General features: G+C 51.6%; 1 protein-coding gene across 1 annotated transcript in view; it reads left to right on the plus strand.

Moving 5' to 3' along the window:
* The first annotated feature begins 14,710 nt into the window (after positions 1 to 14,710).
* Positions 14,711 to 21,191, plus strand: part of LOC121873763 — a 55,884-nt gene continuing 49,403 nt past the window's right edge. Inside the window, exon 1 of the mRNA XM_042377462.1 lies at positions 14,711 to 14,856. Within this exon, the coding sequence (XP_042233396.1) occupies positions 14,715 to 14,856 (142 nt within the window). The 5' untranslated portion in view covers positions 14,711 to 14,714. The remainder of the gene's footprint in view (positions 14,857 to 21,191) is intronic.

Here is a 21,191-nt window from a genome sequence, read left to right on the forward strand (position 1 = left end):
CCTTACCTCTCTATCCTGGGCATCACTCCTCTCACCTGTCTGTCCTGGGGCTGTCACATCTCTCTCTGTCTGGGCCCGTCTTACCTCTCTGCCCTGAGACGTCCCTCCACTTACCCTCTCTACCTAGGCTTGTCCTCACTTACCCTCTCTACCCTGAGCACTTGTCCTCTCACTTACATCTCTCTCTGGAGCTTGTCCCTCCGCCTACTCTCTACCTAGAGCTTGTCCCTCACCTCTGTCACATCCCTCTACCTCTCTACCTGAGAGCTTGTCCTCTCACCCCATCTCTCTCCTGGGCTTGTCCCTTCACCTATCTCTCTGTCACAGGCTTGTCCTCACCTCTCTACCTAGGCTTGTCCCTCCTCACCTCTCTACCTCAAGGCTTGTCCCCTCACCTCTCCCTGGGCTTGTCCCTCTCTGCCTAACGTCCCTCTGCCTGGGCACCTCTGCCCTGGAGCTTGTCCCTCTCTCTCTGCCACAGGCTTGTCCCTTATCTCTCTACCCTGAGCTTGTCCTTCACCCACCTCTCTACCCTAGGAGCTTGTCCCCTCCTGTCTCTACAAACTTGTCCTTCACTTACCTCTCTCTATCCTAAGCTTGTCCCTCACCCCTATCTCTCTACCCTGAGCTTTGTCCTTCACCCCACCTCTCTGCCCTGAGCATCATCTGGGCGTGTCCCTTCACTTACCTCTCCCTGGGGCTTGTCCTCTCTTACATCTCTCCTGAGCTTGTCACCTCACCCTCTCTACACAAGGCTTGTCCCTCTACCTGGGCTTGTCCTCACCCTCTCTACCTAGACGTCCTCTCACCTTGTCTCTCTACCTGGGCTTGTCCCCTCCCTTGTCCCTCTCTGCCTGGGGCTGTCCTCACTTGCCTCTCTACCTGAGACGTCCCCACACTTCTCTCTACCCTGGAAACGTCCCTCACTTATCTCTCTACCCGAAGCTTGTTCTCACTTACTCTCTACCCTCACTTACCTCTCTCAAAGGCTTGTCCTCTTCTCTCTACCTAGGCTTGTCCCTCCCTCTCTCTCTACCTGAGCTTGTCCCTTCTCTCTCTACTAGAGCTTGTCCTCTCACCCTCTCTCTACCCTGAGCTTGTCTCTCTCCCTGAGCTTGTCCTCACTTACCTCTCTACCTAGGCTTGTCCTCTCACTTCTCTCTCTGCCTGAGGCTTGTCCCTCCTTACCTCTCTGCCCTAGGGCTTGTCCCTCTCTGTCCTGGGCTTGTCCCTCTCTACCCTAGGGCTTGTCCCTCCTTCTCTCTGTCTGAGAACGTCCTCACCCCTCTCTGCCTGGGGCTTGTTCCTCACTTACCTCTCTACCCTAGAGCTTGTCCCTCACTTACCTCTCTATCCTGAGAGCTTGTCCTCACCCTCTCTACCTGAGCTTGTCCTCACCTCTCTACCCTGAGCTCCTCCCTCACCTCTCTACCTAGGCTTGTCCCTCCCTTACCTCTCTACCCTAGGCTTGTCCCATCACCTACCTGGGCTTGTCCTTCTCTCTCCTGAGCTTGTCCTCTCACTTATCTCTCTCTCCTGAGCTTGTCCTCCCTCTCTCTAGAACTTGTCCTCTTACCTCTCTACCCCTGAGGGCTTGTCCCTCCACTTACCTCTCTCTTGTCCTCTCACTTTCTCTCTACCTGACCTCATCACCTCTTGCCCTCACTTGCCTCTCTGCCTAGGAGCTTGTCCTCACTTACCTCTCTACCCACAGAACTTGTCTCTCACCTCTACCTGAAACTTGTCCCTCACTTACCTCTCTACCTAAAACTTGTCCTCTCACCTCTCTCTACCTAGGCTTGTCCTCTCTCTAGGCTTGTCCTCTTACCTCTCTACCCTGAGAGGCTTGCCTCACCTCTCTACCTAGGCTTGTCCTCTCCCTCTCACCTCTCTACCTAGGCTTGTCTCTCACTTGTCTCTACCTGAAGCTTGTCCTCCGCCTCCCACCTAGGGCTTGTCCCTCCTTACCTCTCTCTACCTAGACGTCACATCTTACTCTGCCTGAGAGCATTCCTTGCCTCTCTACCCTGAGGCTTGTCCCTCCTTACCTCTCTACCCTGGAGACTTGTCCTCTCCTTATCTCTCTGCCCTCGACATTTCCTCACCTCTCACCTAGAAACTTGTCCCTCTCACCCTTACCTCTCTACCTAGGCTTGTCTCCTTACCTCTCTACCCTGAGCATCACCTATCTACCTGCTTGTCCCTCTACCTGAGCTTGTCCTTCTTACTCTCTACCTAAAGGCTTGTCCCTCACCTTCTCTCTCTACCCTAGAGCTTGTCCCCTCCACCTCTCTCTCTACCTGAGCTTGTCCCTTCCCTCTCTACCTAGGCTTGTCCTCCCCTCTCTCTGCCCTGGGGCTTGTCCCTTCTCACCTCTGTCCTGGACTTGTCCCCTGGGCTTGTCCCTACTTGCCTCTCTGCCTGGGGCATCACCCTGTCTCTCTCCCCTGGGACGTGTCCCTCACTTACCTCTCTACCCTGGACTTGTCTCTCACTTACAGCATCTCTTCTAAAGCTTGTCCTCCCCTACTCTCCCCACAAACATCATCACCCCTCTCTCTAGGCTTGTCCTCCTTACCTCTCTACCTAGGCTTGTCCTCTCTGTCTCTCTACCTGGGCTTGTCCCCTCTGCCCTCTCTACCTGCTTGTCTCACCTCTCTAGGCTTGTCTCTCCTTGCCTCTCTACCCCTGGGCTTGTCCTCCTTCCTCTCTACCTGAGAGCATGTCCCTCACTTGCCTCTCTCTCTACCCTGGGCTTGTCCCCTCCCCTCTCTTGTCCTCCTTCTCTCTGCCCAGACTTGCATCACTTACCCTCTCTACCCTCCTTCCTCTGCCCTGGGACGTCCTCCACTTATCTCTCTACCCTGGAACGGCTCCTCCCCTTCCTCTCTACCTGAGAGCTTGTCCTCACTTCTCTCTACCTAGAGCTTGTCCTCCTTACCTCTCTACCACGGCTTGTCCCCTCACCCCTCTACCTGAAACTTGTCCTCCTCACCTCTCTGCCTGAGGCTTGTCCTCACTTACCTCTCTCTCTACCCCTGAGGCTTGTCTCTCACCTCTCTACCCTAGGGCTTGTCCTCCCTCTCTACCTAGGCTTGTCTCTCTCTCTGTCCTGGGCTTTTCCTCTCTACTTGTCCTTCTCTCTGTCCTGAGGCTTGTCCTCTATCTCTCTACCTGGGCTTGTTCCCTCACTTACCTCTCTGCCTGGGGCGTCTCTTACCTCTCTGTCTGGAGACGTCCCTCCCTTACCTCTCTGCCCTAGAGCTTGTCCTCCTTCTCTCTACCCTAGAGCTTGTCCCCTCCACCTCTCTCTACCCTAGGCTTGTGTCTCTCACTTCTCTCTACCCTAGAGGCTTGTCCCCTCCCCTCTCTCTACAGGCTTGTCCTCCCTCTCTACCCCTGGGCTTGTCCTCTCCTTCCTCTCTCTACCCCAAGGCTTGTCCCCTCCTTCTCTGAGGCTTGTTCTCACCTCCTGAGCTTGTCCCTCTCTACCTAGGGCTTGTCCTCTCCTTGTCTCTCTGCCCTGGGGCTTGTCACTTCCTCTCTGCCTCACTTGCCTCTCTCCTGGGCTTGTCCCTCACTTCTCTCTGCCTGGGGCGTGCCCTCTCTGCCTGGGACGTCCTCCTCTCTGCCTGAGACGTCCTCTCATCTCTCTCTCTACCCTGAGACTTGTCCCTCCTTACCCTCTACCTGAGCATCATCACCTCTCTACCTAGGCTTGTTCTCTTACCCCTCTCTACCCTGAGCTTGTCCTCTCCTTACCTCTCTACCCCTTGTCCTCCTTCTCTCTACCTAGGCTTGTCCTCTCACCTCTCTCTCTACCTGGGCTTGTCTCCTTACCTCTCTACCTAGGCTTGTCCTCTCCTTGTCTCTCTACCCTGGGCTTGTCCTCACCCCTCTCTACCCCTGAGGCTTGTTCCTCACTTACCCTGGCTGTCCCTGAGGCTTGTCCCTTACCTCTCTGCCTGGGCTTGTCCTCTCACCCATCTCTCTCTCCTGGAACTTGTCCTCTCCTTACCTCTCTACCCTAGAGGCTTGTCCTCTCCTCCCTCTCTCTACCTGAGAGCTTGTCATCCCTTCCTGAGAGCTTGTCCTCCTCACCTCTCTACCTGGGCTTGTCCTCACTTCTCTCTACCTGGGCTTGTCCCTTCCTTCTCTAGGGCTTGTCCTCATCTCTCTCTCTCCCTGAGGCTTGTCCTCTTATCTCTCTGCCTGAGAGCTTGTCCTCTACTTACCTCTCTGCCTGGGCCGTGCATCTTACCTCTCTACCCTGGGGCTTGTCCTTCTTACCTCTCTACCTGGAGCTTGTCCTCCTTCTCTCTACCTGGGGCTTGTCTCACTTACCTCTCTCTCTACCACAAGGCTTGTCCCTCACTTACCTCTCTCTGAGGCTTGTCCTCACCCTCTCTCTACCTGAGCTTGTCCTCTCACTTACCTCTCTACCCACAGGGCTTGTCCTCTCCTTATCTCTCTACCTGAAGGCTTGTCCTCTCACCTCTCTACCTGGGCTTGTCCTCACCCTCTCTACCTAGGGCTTGTCCCTCCTTACCTCTCTGCCTGGGCTTGTCCTCACCCTCTACCCTGGGGCTTGTCCTCCTCTATCTCTCTACCTGGGGCTTGTCCTCTCCTTGTCTCTGCCCTGGGGCGCCCTCACTTACCTCTCTCTACCTGGGGCTTGTCCTCTCCTTATCTCTACCCTGGGCTTGTCCTCTCCACCTCTCTCTACCTGGGAGCTTGTCCTCCTTACCTCTCTACCTGAGGCTTGTCCTCACCCCACCTCTCTACCTGGTGTTCTCAAGGCTTGTCCTCACCTCTCTGCCTGAGGCTGTGTCACCCTCTCTCTCTACCTGGGGCTTGTCCTCTCTTGTCTCTCTGCCCTGGGGCGTCCTCTCTTGCCTCTCTGCCTGGAGCACGTCATCACTTCCTCTCTACCCTAAGGGCTTGTCCTCTCACTACACCTCTCTACCTAGGGCTTGTCCTCCTCACCTCTCTCTACCTAGGCTTGTCCTCCACCCACCTCTCTACCTAGGGCTTGTCCTCTTACCTCTCTACCTGAGCTTGTCTCTCACTTACCTCTCTACCTGAGAGCTTGTCCTCTCTATCTCTACCTGGGCTTGTCCTCTCACCCTCTCTACCTGAGCTTGTCCCTCCTTACCTCTCTACCTAGGGCTTGTCCTTCCTTACCTCTCCCCTGGGGCTTGTCCCCTCCTTACCTCCACCTGGGGCTTGTCCTCTCACCTCTCTACCCTGGGGCTTGCCCTCACTTACCTCTCTCTACCCTGGAGGCTTGTCCTCACCCCTACCTCTCTACCCTGAGAGCTTGTCCTCTCACTTACCTCTCTCTACCACAGAGCTTGTCCTCTCACTTACCTCTCTACCCTAGGGCTTGTCCTCACTTACCTCTCTACCTGAGGCTTGTCCTACTTCCTCTACAACGTCCTCCTTACCTCTCTCTACCTGGGCTTGTGTCCTCTCACCTCTCTACCTGGGCTTGTCCTCTCACCTCTCTCTACCCAGGCTTGTCCTCTCCTTACCTCTACCCTGGGCACGTCTCTCACCTCCCTCTACCCCAGAGCTTGTCCTCTCACTTACCCTCTCTACCTGGGGCTTGTCTCTCCACTTACCTCTCTACCTGAGACGTCCCCTCCTTACCTCTCTGCCTGGGGCTTGTCTCTCCTTACCTCTCTCTACCCTGGGCTTGTCCCTCCACCTCTACCTCTCTACCTGGGCTTGTCCTCTCACACCTCTACCCTGGGCTTGTCCTCTCCTTACCTCTCACCTAGGGCTTGTCCTCTCCCCTTACCTCTCTACCTAGAGCTTGTCCTCTCCCTTACCTCTCTCTACCTGGGCTTGTCCCCTCACCTCTCACCTAGGCTTGTCCTCCTCACCTCTACCCTAGGCTTGTCCTCTCCTTACCTCTCTCTACCCACTTGTCTCCTCTCACTTACCTCTCTACCCTGGGCTTGTCCTCTCCTTACCTCTCTACCTGGGGCTTGTCCTCTCCTTACCTCTCTACCTAGGGCTTGTCCTCTCCTTACCTCTCTACCCTGGAACGTCCTCTCACTTACCTCTCTACCCTGAGGCTTGTCCTCTCACCTCTCTACCTAGAGGCTTGTCCTCTCACCCCTCTCTACCTTGTCCTCTCACCCCTCTCTACCCTAGGCTTGTCCTCCCTTACCTCTCTCTACAGAGGCTTGTCCCTCCTTATCTCTCTACCTGGGCTTGTCCTCCCACCCTCTACCCAGGCTCGTCCTCTCTCACCTCTCTACCTAGGCTTGTCCTCTCCTTACCTCTCTACCCCTAGGGCTTGTCCTCTCTACCTCTACCCTGGGGCTTGTCCCTCCTCTACCCTGGGGCTTGTCCTCTCACTTACCTCTCTGCCTAGACGTTCTCTCACTTCCTCTACCTGGGGCTTGTCCTCTCCACTTACCTCTCTACCCTGAGAGCTTGTCCTCACCCCTCTCTACCTAGGCTTGTCCTCCTTACCTCTCTACCCTGAGCTTGTCCTCTCCCTTACCTCTCTACCTGAGGCTTGTCCTCACCTCTCTCTACCTAGGGCTTGTCCTCTTCTCTCTAGGCTTTCCCTCCTTACCTCTCTACCTAGGCTTGTCCCTCTCTACTCTCCTCTCTACCTAGGGCTTGTCCTCACCTCTCTGTCTGGGCTTGTCCCTTTACCTCTCTGCCTGTCCTCTCACCTCTCTCCCTAGGGGAGACCCTCACGTACCTCCTGGAGCTTCATTACCTCTGACCCCAGGGCTTGTCCCTCTCACTTCTTCTGCACCTAGAGGTCCCCCTCACTACCTACCCTGGGGCTTGTCCTCACCCTACCTCTGTACCCTAGCTTGTCCTCTCACTCTCTACCCCTGTGCCTGGGCTTGTCCCTCCGTACCTCTACCCTAGGGCTTGTCCTCTCACTTACCTCTGTACCTAGGCTTGTCCTCTCACTTACCTCTGTACCCCAGGCTGCCTCACGTCACACTCCCCTCTCCCTGGGCTTGTCCTCTCACCGCCCCCACCTGGCTTGTCCCCCACTCACCTCCTGTCCTGGGCTGTCCCTCACTACCTCTCACCCTAGGGCTTGTCCCTTACTTGCCTCTCTCACCCTAGGCTACGTCTTACCCCCTCTACCTAGGGCTTGTCCCTCACCCACTCTCTACCCAGGCCATTGTCCTCACCTACTCCTCTTCCTGGGGCTTGTTCTCAACTTCACTTGTCTCCGTTATGATGAAAACTTACTGCCAACAAAATAAATAGGCGCTATTATGCATAACAAAGAGGATCGACCAAACAGCTTTCCATTGATTTCTGTATGACACTTTCTCCTTTGTGTTCTACTGGTTAGATAACATTATCACATTCAATTTTTAAAAAAATTATTTTAATGTGTATGTGCGTCTCATATCTACATGTGTGTGTGTGTGTCGTTATGTATCAGTACACTTGTGTCAATGAGCATACATTACATAGCTTTTCTTATTTCTTCATGTGACTAAGCACTTTGAGACTGACTCACTGAGAACCTGTATTGTTTTGTTTAATCAATTCTTTATTTCCCCTTTGTCTTCACATTGATCCTCTCTTTAATATGGAGTCATTCTGTTTTCTTAAAAGAACAGTCTTTTTCTGGATTCAACGATGCACATCATCTCCCGCCCGATTCCATCTTATATATACAGTACTGCAGCAGTAGGAGCCGCCTTTGTCCCCTTTGCTTTGCTCTGGAACTTTGCATCGGACTTAAATCTCTCCAGAATGATGTCCACTTTTGAAATTTCAGAAAATTCATAAGAAACTCACCCAAAGATGCAAAAAAAGACAGTGTAATTTAAATAAACTATCGGGACACACTATTCATTATTTATAGTTTATCTTTTAGCTAAATCCTTATAATTAATTCTATTTATGGTTTTATTTTTATTATGTAGTCTGACCTTCCAACACATATTACCAGCCCGACCTTCCACTCATATTGCCCGACTTCCAACACATATTACCAGCCCGACTGATATTACCAGCCCGACCTTCCAAATACAGCCCGACCATTCCAGCAACACATACCAGCCCGACCTTCCAAATACATACCAGTCCGACCTTCCAAATATATACCAGTCCAAACACATATTACCAGCCTAACCTTTCAATATTACCAGCCCGACCTTCCAACACATATTACCAGCCCGACCTTCACATATTACCAGTCCGACCTTCCAACATATTACTAAATCTCAATACATACCAGCCCGACCTTCCAACACATATTACCAGCCTGACCTTCCAAACACATACAGCCCGACTTCAATATTACGCCCGACTTCCAAATATTACCAGTCCGACCTTCCAACATATTACCAGCCCACTTCCAACACATATTACCAGCCCGTCACATATTACCAGTCCGACCTTCCAACACATATTACCAGCCCGACCTTCCAACACAATACCAGTCCGATCTAAACATATTACCAGCCCGACCTTCCAACACATATTACCAGCCCGACCTTCCAACACATATTACCAGCCCGACCTTCCAACACATATTATATAAAATATTTTCTTTGTCTCTGGAGAATCTGACAACAACACTTGTCTTATCTTCTGCTCCAGGTATTTGAATGTCACACCTTGCTGCTCTGTCACACCTCCCCATTCTCTGGCCTGTCACCTCCACCACCTTGCTGCCTGTCACACCCTCACCACACTCTGGTCACACCTCCCCATCTCCCTGTTGCCTGCCACCTCCCCACCTCCTTGCTGCTTGTCACCTCCTCCTTGCTGCTTGTCTCACCTCCCCACCTCCTTGCTGCTTGTCACACCTCCCCCATCTCCCTCCCTGCCCACCTCCCCATCTCCTCTTCTTCCTGTCACACTTCCCCCACCTCCTGCTGCCTGTCACACCTCCCCATCTCCTTGCTGCTGTCACACTTCATCTCCTTGCTGCTTGCTCATCTGCTTGTCACACCTCCCATCTCTGCTGCCCACAACACCCACACCACAGATTCAGGCTGCCCACAACCCCACACCACAGACTCAGGCTGCCCACACCACACCACAGACTCAGGCTGCCCACAACACCCACACCACAGACTCAGGCTGCACAACACCCACACCAGACTCAGGCTGCCACAACACCCACACCACAGACTCAGGCTGCCCACAACACCCCACACCACAGACTCACAGGCTGCCCACAACACCCACACCACAGACTCAGGCTGCCCCAACACCCACACACAGAGGCTGCCCCACACCCACACCACAGACTCAGGCTGCCCACAACACCCACACACCACACCAGGCTGCCCACAACACCCACACCACACAGACCAGGCCCACACCAACACCACAGACTCAGCTGCCCACAACACCCACACCAGGCTGCCCACAACACCCACACCACAGACTCAGGCTGCCCACACCCACACAGACCAGGCTGCCCACAACACCCACACCACAGACTCAGGCTGCCCCACTACCCACAGACCTGCCCACAACACCACACCACAGACCAGCTGCCCACAACACCCACCACACAGACCCAGGCTGCCCACAACACCCACACCACAGACTCAGGCCCACACCTACCCACAGACTCAGGCTGCCCACAACACCCACCACACCCAGGCTGCCCACAACACCCACACCACAGACCAGGCTGCACAACACCCACACCAGACTCAGGCTGCCCACAACACCTACTCCACAGACTCAGGCTGCCCAACACCCACCCACAGACTCAGGCTGCCCACAACACCCACACCATAGACTCAGGCTGCCACAACACCTACTCCACAGACTCAGGCTGCCCACAACACCCAGCGCTCCACACCCACACCACTCAGGCTGCCCACAACACCCACCCACAGACTCAGGCTGCCCACACCATACTCCACAGACTCAGGCTGCCCAACACCCATACCATAGACTCAGGCTGCCCACACACCTACTCCACAGACTCAGGCTCCCACAACACCCACACCACAGATTCAGGCTGCCCACAACACTCACCATAGGCTCAGGCTTTCCACAACACCCACACCACAGATACGCCCACAACACCCACTCCACAGACTCAGGCTGCCCCTACCCACACCACAGACTCCTGCCACAACACCCATACCATAGACTCCAGGCTTCCCCACAACACCCACTCCACAGACTCAGGGCTGCCCCACAACACCCACACCACAGATTCAGGCTGCCCACAACACCTACACCATAGGCTCAGGTCACCCACACCACAGACTCAGGCCTACAACACCTACACATAGACTCAGGCTGCCCACAACATACACCACAGACTCCAGGCTGCCCACACCCACACCACAGACTCAGGCTGCCCACAACACCTCCACCACAGACTCCAGGCTGCCCACAACACCCACACCACCACAGTTCAGGCTTGCAGCCCCACACCACAGACTCAGGCTGCTTTACAAGCACCTACACCACAGACTCAGGCTGCCACAACACCCACGGCACCAAACTCAGGCTGCCCTGGCTTTACCCACACCACAGACTCAGGCTGCTACAACACCACCACAGACTCCGGGAACACAACACCCACACCACAGACTCGAGCACAGCACCACACACACCACAGACTCAGGCTGCCCACAACACCCACACCACAGACTCCGGGCTGCCCCAGCTACACCACAGACTCAGGCTGCCCACAACACCCACACAGACTCCAGGCTGCCCACAACACCCACACCACGGGCTCAGGCTGCCCACAACGCCCACACCACGGGCTCCAGGCTGCCCACAACACCCACACCACAGACTCAGGCTGCCCACACCACACACAAGCTCAGACACCCACAACACCCACACCACAGACTCAGGCTGCCCACAACACCCACACCACAGACTCAGACACCCCACAACACCTACTCCCACAGACTCAGGCTGCCCACAACACCCACACACCACAGACTCGGGCTGCACAGCTTTTACACAGACTCAGGCACCACAACACCCACGCACAGACTCAGGCTTGCCTAGCCACCCACCACAGACTCAGGCTGCCCCTGACACCCGCACAGACTCAGGCTGCCCACAGCACCCACACCACAGACTCAGGCTGCCACAACACCTACTCTCCACACAGACTCAAAGACTTTGCTTACCATACCATAGACTCAGGCTGCCCACCACCCACACCATAGACTCAGGCTGCCCACAACACCCACACCATAGACTCAGGCTGCCGCAGCACCTCCCACAGACTCAGGCTGCCCACAACACCCACACCACAGGCTCAGGCTGCCCCTAGCACACCCACACCACAGACTCAGGCTGCCCACAACACCTACTCCACAGGCTCCGGCTGCCGCAACACCACACCATAGACTCAGGCTGCCACAACACCCACCGCAGGCCTCAGGCTGCCCCGCAACACCTCTCCACAGACTCAGGCTGCCCACAACACCACACCACAGACTCAGGCTGCCCGCAACACCCACTCATAGACTCAGGCTGCCCACAACACCTACTCACAGACTCAGGCTGCCCGCAGCACCTACTCCACAGACTCAGGCTGCCCGCAACACCTACACCATAGACTCGGGCTGCCCAGCACCACACCACAGACTCCAGGCTTGCCCCCAACACCCACACCACAGACTCAGGCTGCCCACAACACCTACTCCACAGACTCAGGGCTGCCCAACACCCACACACACCACAGACTCAGGCTGCCCACAGCACCCACCACAGACTCAGGCTGCCCACAGCACCCACCACAGGGCTCAGGCTGCCCACAACACCTACTCCACAGACTCAGGCTGCCCGCAACACCCACACCACAGACTCAGGCTGCCCGCAACACCACTCCATAGACCAGGCTGCCCACAACACCCATACCGCAGGCAGGCTGCCCACAACACCCACCACAGCTCAGGCTGCCCACAACACCCACACCACAGACTCGGGCTGCCCCACAACACCTACTCTCCACAGTCTCAGGCTGCCCACAACACCCACCACAGACTCAAGGCTGCCCACAACACCCACACCACAGACTCAGGCTGCCCACAACACCCACACCACAGACTCAGGCTGCCGACAGCACCTACTCCGCCCAGACTCAGGCTGCCCACAACACCCCACACCACAGACTCAGGCTGCCCACAACTGCACCCACACACACAGACTCCGGGCTGCCCACAACACCCACACCACAGACTCGAACGCCCACAACACCTGCAGACTCCAGGCTGCCCGCAACACCCACCACAGACTCCGAGCTGCCCCAACACCCACACCACAGGCTCCAGGCTGCCCACACAACACCACACACCACGGGCTCAGGCTGCCCACAGCACCTACTCCCACAGACTCAGGCTGCCCCAGCCCCACCCACCACAGACTCAGGCTGCCCACAACACCCACACCACAGACTCAGGCCTGCCACAAGCACCCACACCACAGACTCAGGCTGCCCACAACACCTACTCCACAGACTCAGGGCTGCCCACAGCACCCTACTCCATAGACTCAGGCTGCCCACAACACCCACACCACAGACTCAGGCTGCCCACAACACCCACACCACAGACTCGGGCTGCCCACAGCACCCACACCACAGACTCAGGCTGCCCCACAGCACCCTACTCCACAGACTCAGGCTGCCCACAACACCTACTCCATGAACTCAGGCTGCCCACAACACCCATGCCACCATGGGCTTAGGCTGCCCACAACACCCCACACCATAGACTCAGGCTGCCCACAACACCCACACACCATAGACTCAGGCTGCCCGCATACCTACTCCACAGACTCAGGCGCACACAGCACCACGCCACAGACTCAGGCTGCCCCTGGCACCCACACACCACAGACTCAGGCTGCTGGCGCCTACTCACAGACTCAGGCTGCCCACAACACCTACTCCATAGACTCAGGCTGCCCACAACACCCATACCATAGACTCGGGCTGCCCGCAACACCCACACCATAGACTCAGGCTGCTGACACCCACACCACAGACTCAGGCTGCCCACAACACCCATAACAACGCTCGGGCTCCTCTAAGCCAAGGACGTCATCCGTGTGTTCCACAAGTGTTCATTAGCGGGTGTGTTGCGTTTATCACTACAATTATCCCTCATTGCCCGTCACTAAAAACGGCGAGTGATACATCCATGTGTGTTTGTGTACTGTATGTGTACCATTTTGCAAGCTAAGTGTATTAGCCATTTGAACACTACTATCTGTTATCAACTGCGCTCTTCTTATTTAATTTTAGATTAATAAACATAAGCGGGAGATAAGGAGCCAGGAAGAGGCCGTCTTAGTACGGTACGGTACATGTAGGTCAAGTATAAACTTCGTTGTTCTTAAGTTATGCTACCAACGTTGTTACCACTGCCTGCTCCCTCGGTATGAGTAGTAATATGGCCGTTGCATGTATGTTAGCTGTATGTATGATGGTCAGCGCACACAGCTCAGTGTGTTAATTTTCAGTTCTGTATTCATTTTTGGTGTATATAATACCATGGTTGGAAAGTCACTCATTTCTTAAAAAAAACGATCAAATCTATCACGATTTTCATTAAAAGGTAATTATTTGAGAAAATACTTTGTGGAATATTGGTAAAAATAATGTATTATTCTGAAGTGGATGGTATGAGAGAGACACCAGCAGAGTGGTAAAGATAGGTAGCGAGATGGTCATAACTCAGGAAGCAGCGGTGTTTGCTGCTGCTGCATTACGAGTTACGATAGGCACCTTGGAGAAGGACAATACCATAGCATATTGTATAAGATATAGCAGTTATGAGAATGAACGAAGGAAGAGTCTGTGTTTAAACTTAAGTTTAGCCATTCTACATCATGTGTGTTGAGTACGGTCGGAAAGTATAATATAGAATGTTCATTCTAAAATATGTGTCAGGGAGAAATATTCAGAAGAGGAAGGCACAAAAGGGTAAAAGTGGGTCTCATATTAACGCAGATGGGGGAAACTGAATACTGTAGTGGTGTAATGCCATTTTGCGAGAGAAGGTCGTCGACTCTTCCCTTCCCGCATTCTTTGTTGTTCTCGTTGAGAATACAGACTTTTTTAACGTTTTTATGAACATATGTCATATTATAATAGCTGTTTATAAGTTGTCTGTCTTTTATCCACAATGATATTTGTGTGTACACTGCCTGCAGCGTATACAGTACTGTATATTGGTTTGGTTGGACGGAGGTCATCTATTGAAGTGTAATGAGAGTGAGGATGTAATACATACAGTTTATTGGTAATTCGCATTTAGCCGTCTGGTATGTAAGGAAACTCAAGCCCTTTCGATACTGTGAGATTTGATTTGTAACATAAACAGAGGAAAAAGATTAAATCATCCTATTCGAAGTTTGATCTTACGTTCTGTGTCAAACAGTTCCGTAACTTGTATCTAATTAATATCATGGCATTTCTCTCACTCGCTCATACATGTCACGAATGAGTTAACATTCACTCTTAAGACATGATAATTGAGGTAAGTGTACCAACCCTTTGTGCTCATCTTGGTGGTGATACTTGACCGGGATTCATACACTCTGTAGAGTAAGAGTACTGCTCGTCTTTGTGTAACAATACAACTGAATTCTAAGATAATGTCTTCACTATAACGAACGAATATTGTCTTGGTTTTCTTGTTGTGTGTTATATCTGTCTATCTTTGTTTGGCTCTAGCGTGTAACTCTGTGTTACAGAGACGGCCATGGAAAGTGCTGAGAACTGCTCCAGACCGCCGCCCTCACCGCCCACCTCGCCGCCTATGTCCCCACACGCCCTGCCGCCACACGCACGTGTTTCTGCCTTCTCTGTCGTAACGCCCCACACAAAAACCTCCCCAGGCAAAGGTAAGTAGCCCACACCTGTTGGGTGGCGACACAGGTGTCCCGTGTCACCTTAGTTATATGATGGTGCTGCCTACTTATTTCATAGTGTACCGCACTTGTCTGGTGCCCGGGGTTGCCACCTTTGACCTTTAGTGTAGCAGGTGCGTGCTTTTCTTCTGTACTTGTTTGATGAGATTGCAGTTGTTCGGTGCTGTTACATATTGGTAGTCGGTGTTGTGTAATGTTGCAGATTTTTGAGGGGACTTCATTTTTTGGCGGTTTTGCAGATTTTAGGTTGTTCTTTAAGTTTTGGCGGTGTTATGGATGGTCAACGGTTCTTCAGTTAATTGGCGCATGGTGTTGCAAATGTTGGCTGGTTTTGTAACTGCTCGGTGGTGTTAGAGATGTACCGCCTCCTACACACAAGAAGGTTCCAAATAAACTTGATTCATGTCAGTTTGGTCACGTAAGTCGAGTTTTTCTTTACCTCACCATTTGAGCAAAGTGTCGTGGGAAATCGTTGGGTGTGTCACAGGATGAAACACGGGTCAGTAAATAACATGCTGACGGCGGATGTGCGATGGGGGTTTGGATGTATCATCCTTGTATTGTGATTTGTTGCAGTTGTTAAATGTTGCAGCAGTTGTTTGGTGGTTGATGTGGCGCGCTTTTAGTTTTGGTGGTTGTGGCGGTGTATTTTTTATTGTTAATTAAAGACTTTTTCTCCTTTGATGTTTATCAGAGTTAAGCTAAAGTACCGAGTTAACGGTCAAAAGACATAAAAGGTACCGAGTTAACGGTCTAAAGACATAAAAGGTACCGAGTTAACGGTATAAAGGCATAAAAGGTACCGAGTTAACGGTATAAAGACATGAAAGGTACCGAGTTAACGGTATAAAGACACAAAAGGTACCTAGTTAACGGAATAATGGTTGCCCCTCATGTAATGAGGATGGCTGGCCCAAGGGCCACCTAGGCGTGAATTTGTTTAATGTGTAGAAGCTGTCACCAACACAACAACCACACCCTGAGTTAACGAGCTGCATGACCCCGTGTCAAGGAATAGTCCGAGAAGACTGGACAACTCGCCAACTGCACTGGCTAACCATTACCCCGGAACACGATTCGCAAATCGATTAACATCCAGATTCCCAATTCCTGCTTGGTAGACGGAGGGTATAAAGACATAAAAGTACCGAGTTGACGGTATAAAGACATAAAGGTACCAAGTTAATGATATAAAGACATAAAAGGTACCAAGTTAACGGTATGGAGGCGTAATAATTGTACCGTAACAGGAAGAGGGGGACAGGTCCGATGGGAGTTAGAATGACACCCTAGTCACATAATCCCAGAAAAGTGGTGCAATAGATCATAGTGTCCCGGGAAGTGTCACTCGCAGCTCCTGAGGGACGACTGACGTGAGTGCCTCGACAGGTCACGATGGCCCTACTGGGACACTCGTGCCTGAGGTCCCTCCAGCACGGCTATTCGCTGCTACCACGAGCCCCTGCTTTTAGGAAGTTGCCTACCATATTGTTTTTACGGATTATAGGCAATGTCTTCCTTTTTACCTACAGGTTTGGTGTTACCTGTAGTGTGAGGTCCTGTGTCAAGTGTTACCTGTAGTGTGGTGGTCCTGTGTCAAGTGTTACCTGTAGTGTGAGGTGGTCCTGTGTCAAGTGTTACCTGTAGTGTGAGGTGGTCCTGTGTCAAGTGTTACCTGTAGTGAGGTGGTCCTGTGTCAAGTGTTACCTGTAGTGTGAGGTGGTCCTGTGTCAAGTGTTACCTGTAGTGTGAGGTGGTCCTGTGTCAAGTGTTACCTGTAGTGTGAGGTGGTCCTGTGTCAAGTGTTACCTGTAGTGTGAGGTGGTCCTGTGTCAAGTGTTACCTGTAGTGTGAGGTGGTCCTGTGTCAAGTGTTACCTGTAGTGTGAGGTGGTCCTGTGTCAAGTGTTACCTGTAGTGTGAGGTGGTCCTGTGTCAAGTGTTACCTGTAGTGTGAGGTGGTCCTGTGTCAAGTGTTACCTGTAGTGTGAGGTGGTCCTGTGTCAAGTGTTACCTGTAGTGTGAGGTGGTCCTGTGTCAAGTGTTACCTGTAGTGTGATGGCCCTGTGTCAAGTGTTACCTGTAGTGTGAGGTGGTCCTGTGTCAAGTGTTACCTGTAGTGTGAAGTGGTCCTGTGTCAAGTGTTACCTGTAGTGTGAGGTGGTCCTGTGTCAAGTGTTACCTGTAGTGTGAGGTGGTCCTGTGTCAAGTGTTACCTGTAGTGTGAGGTGGTCCTGTGTCAAGTGTTACCTGTAGTGTGAGGTGGTCCTGTGTCAAGTGTTACCTGAGTGTGAGGTGGTCCTGTGTCAAGTGTTACCTGTAGTGTGAGGTGGTCCTGTGTCAAGTGTTACCTGTAGTGTGAGGTGGTCCTGTGTCAGTGTTACCTGTAGTGTGAGGTGGTCCTGTGTCAAGTGTTACCTGTAGTGTGATGGCCCTGTGTCAAGTGTTACCTGTAGTGTGAGGTGGTCCTGTGTCAAGTGTTACCTGTAGTGTGAGGTGGTCCTGTGTCAAGTGTTACCTGTAGTGTGAGGTGTGTCAAGTGTTACCTGTATTGAGTGGTCCTGTGTCAAGTGTTACCTGTAGTGTGAGGTGGTCCTGTGTCAAGTGTTACCTGTAGTGTGAGGTGGTCCTGTGTCAAGTGTTACCTGTCGTTGGTGGTCCTGTGTCAAGTGTTGCCTGTCGTTGGTAGTGGTAGATGTAGTGTTACTCGACGAGGCGCCTGCTGTAGGTACGACATTTGCCCTTTATGTCGCAGGTGCACTTGCTTCAGGTGTACAGCATGCTGTCAGCATAGGTATAAGAACTGCATATTCACCCTAACCATCACAGGTACCCTACATGTATATATGGATGATATAGCACCGACTCCCGTGTTTAAGGGCGCCATAGTTGCTTGTGGTAAAATATATATTACCACAAGTGTGAAAGGACGACTGCTGTACCATATAAATGTCTCTTCGTGTGTGAGCACGCACCATACTTCACACAGAGGGCAAGCTGCCCCACAATCTTCTTGGGTGACGTGCTGTATATGATGAAGAAATAAGACAACTCATGTAGGAAGGTGCGAAATGTACATCAGGCGCGTCACGTACACTAGGTGCGACATGTACACCAGATGTGACACGTACAATACACCGGGTGTGACATGTACACCAGGTGCGACACGTACTATACACCAGATGTGACATGTACAATACACCAGGTGTGACACGTAAAATACACCAGGTGCGACACGTACACTACACCAGGTACGGCATGTACACTATGTGTGACACGTACAATACACCAGGTGTGAAGGGTATGTTTCTTCCCAGCGCCTAGTTGTGTGCCCTCGTTGTCACCTTATTGACACAACAAATGTCACTCTTTTTGTACATGTTTCCTTGCTCACCAGAGTGTTTACAAGCACTTATTTTATTGAGTAAGGAAGACTTTTATCCACTTGATTGTTCTCCAGTTTTCATTTTCCGCCTTAGAGTATTCTAACATGGCTGTGTATACTACACTGCATATTGTGGTCAAGTATAAAGTGGTCCTTGTGTATGGCAAGCCACCGTTCCGCGGGAACATATTGAGTGACATTCACTCTCCATTTAGGTTTCAGAAGACGTTCAATACTAAGTGCGTTGTCACCACTCACTACCAGGGAGGGCGCTGTAATCATCCACAATGTCCGTCGTTTTGTTTATTTGTCAGGTTGATCAGCAGCGACGCTTCAAGGGACGCGCGGCACGCCCATTGCCGGCCCTGACAATCAATATTTATGTTTACCTTTAATCTGATGGTTATTTCGTATTCGTGACAGTATTTTTCTGATTATATTTATACTGTTTCGCTCTTTTGAGATAGCGTGCTCTCACTTGCGATATTTAGCGTGCATTAAGTGTAGCGGTGTGTGAGGACCTAGAAGAGGTGTATTGCAGCGTAGAATATTAAGTAGCTTTGGAGTGAAAAGAGGATAGTTTTGTGGGAAGTTGCATCGGTAAAGAGGTGTTATATTGAGCTTGAGGCAACGTGATGTAGCGGTGTGTTACGTATGTAGAGCGTGGGGACATACAGTACAGGGTAGTTAAAGTGGTCTTGGACTAGTGCGTTACTGTTTCTCAACTATTAAGGAAATACATATAAACGTGTTTGTTAAGGACACGTGTATTAGTAAATATTTATGTAATTTCACCAAAAACAAAAACAGTTATTTGCCTTGACAATCTCTCTCTCTCTCAATGGCAGCAGTAAGAGCAGGCGTTCCCCAGCTCCACGAACTTAACATAAATAAGCAGTGATTTTAGCAAGGTTCTCGTGATAGTGCCAAGTCCCCAGGGATAATCCCCCCTCCCCCAGCTACCACCAACCCCCTAGCTCTCTTGGTCTACTGTGGTACGTATGTACATAAGCGGAGCAGCGGTAATCAGCACCTGTCAATGTTATGCTGGCGACGGCAGTGTGGTCGCTAGGGCGGGTTTATGCCGCTTTAACACTCACGCCACATTCATTTTGTAAGCACCTCACTCCACTTTTAGTGTATTGCACTCAGATCACACTCTTATGAATGCCTGCAGGTCAATTACCAGTATGCATTCACTATCATGCTCAGCTGACAACGTTAGGAGTACGTGAACACTGAATTGCACTATGCATGTCCGATTATCACCTGCCTCTCTTAATACATTTCCGTGATTTAATTCCTATTGGGAGGGAGATGAGTTATCAGAGCCAGATCATCAGGTCTCTACAAGTATATTTGCCATGACATTACCTGATCACAGCAAGGAAATTACATGTGATCACCACTACATGCTCAACGAGCACTTCATGTACACTTAATGACCAGGAAATATTTGTGTAACTACCAATTCACTGAACGAGTCATTAGTACGTTCTCAGCACACAACCTGCTTACTAATGAGCCAGTAAATGGTTAATGTCAGACTTTGTCACCACCCAGCTTCTGTCTATCACATACTGTACACGGCGGCCACTATCACCAACACCATCATCACTGTACTTGGCGGCCACTACCACTATCACCATCATCACTGAACACGGCGGTCACTACCACCAACACCATCACTGTACAGAACGGTCACTAACACCAACACCATCACTGTACAGAACGGCCACTACCACCAACACCATCATCACTGAACATGGCGGTCACTAACACCAACACCATCACTGTACAGAACGGCCACTAACACCAACACCATCACTGTACAGAACGGCCCACCACTATCACCATCATCACTGAACACGGCGGTCACTACCACCAACACCATCACTGTACAGAACGGTCACTAACACCAACATCATTGCCACCATCACATACTGTGCCGGTCACTACCACCACCACCACCATCATCACCATCAGTATATACGGTCACTACCACCAACACTATCACCACCATGACCACCATCACATACTGTACACGGTCACTACCACCAACACCATAACCACCATCACATACTGTACATGGTCACTACCACCATCACTATCACCACCATAACCACCATCACATACTGTACACGGTCACTACCACCAACACCATAACCACCATCACATACTGTACACGGTCACTACCACCATCACTATCACCACCATAACCACCATCACAAACTGTACACGGCCACTACCACCAACACCATAACCACCATCACATACTGTACATGGTCACTACCACCATCACTATCACCACCATAACCACCATCACATACTGTACACGGTCACTACCACCAACACCATAACCACCATCACATAATGTACACGATTACTACCACCAACACCATAACCACCATCACATACTGTACGGTCACTACCACCAACACCATAACCACCATCACATACGTACACGGTCACTACCACTATCACCACCATAACCACTATCACATACTGTACACGGTCACTACCACCATCACTATCACCATCATAACTACCATCACATACTGTACACGGTCACTACCACCATAACCACCATCACATACTGTACACGGTCACTACCACCAACACCATCACCACCATCACATATTGTACACGGTCACTACCACCATCACTATCACCACCATAACCACCATCACATTCTATACAGGGCCGCTACCACGATACTTACTACTATACTATCACGACCACCATCATCAACACTGCCACCATCAACACTGCCACCATTGTCATAAACACTACCATCGTTAACATAACCATCACCATCAACACTAACCACCATCATCATCAACATTACCACCACCACCATCAACACTGTCACCATCACCATTAACACTACCACCATCATCAGCAGCACATGGCACCATCATCAT

The sequence above is a fragment of the Homarus americanus genome, unplaced genomic scaffold (genome assembly GCF_018991925.1).
Source record: "Homarus americanus isolate GMGI-L3 unplaced genomic scaffold, GMGI_Hamer_2.0 scaffold44633, whole genome shotgun sequence".
Classification (NCBI taxonomy): Eukaryota; Metazoa; Arthropoda; class Malacostraca; order Decapoda; family Nephropidae; genus Homarus; species Homarus americanus.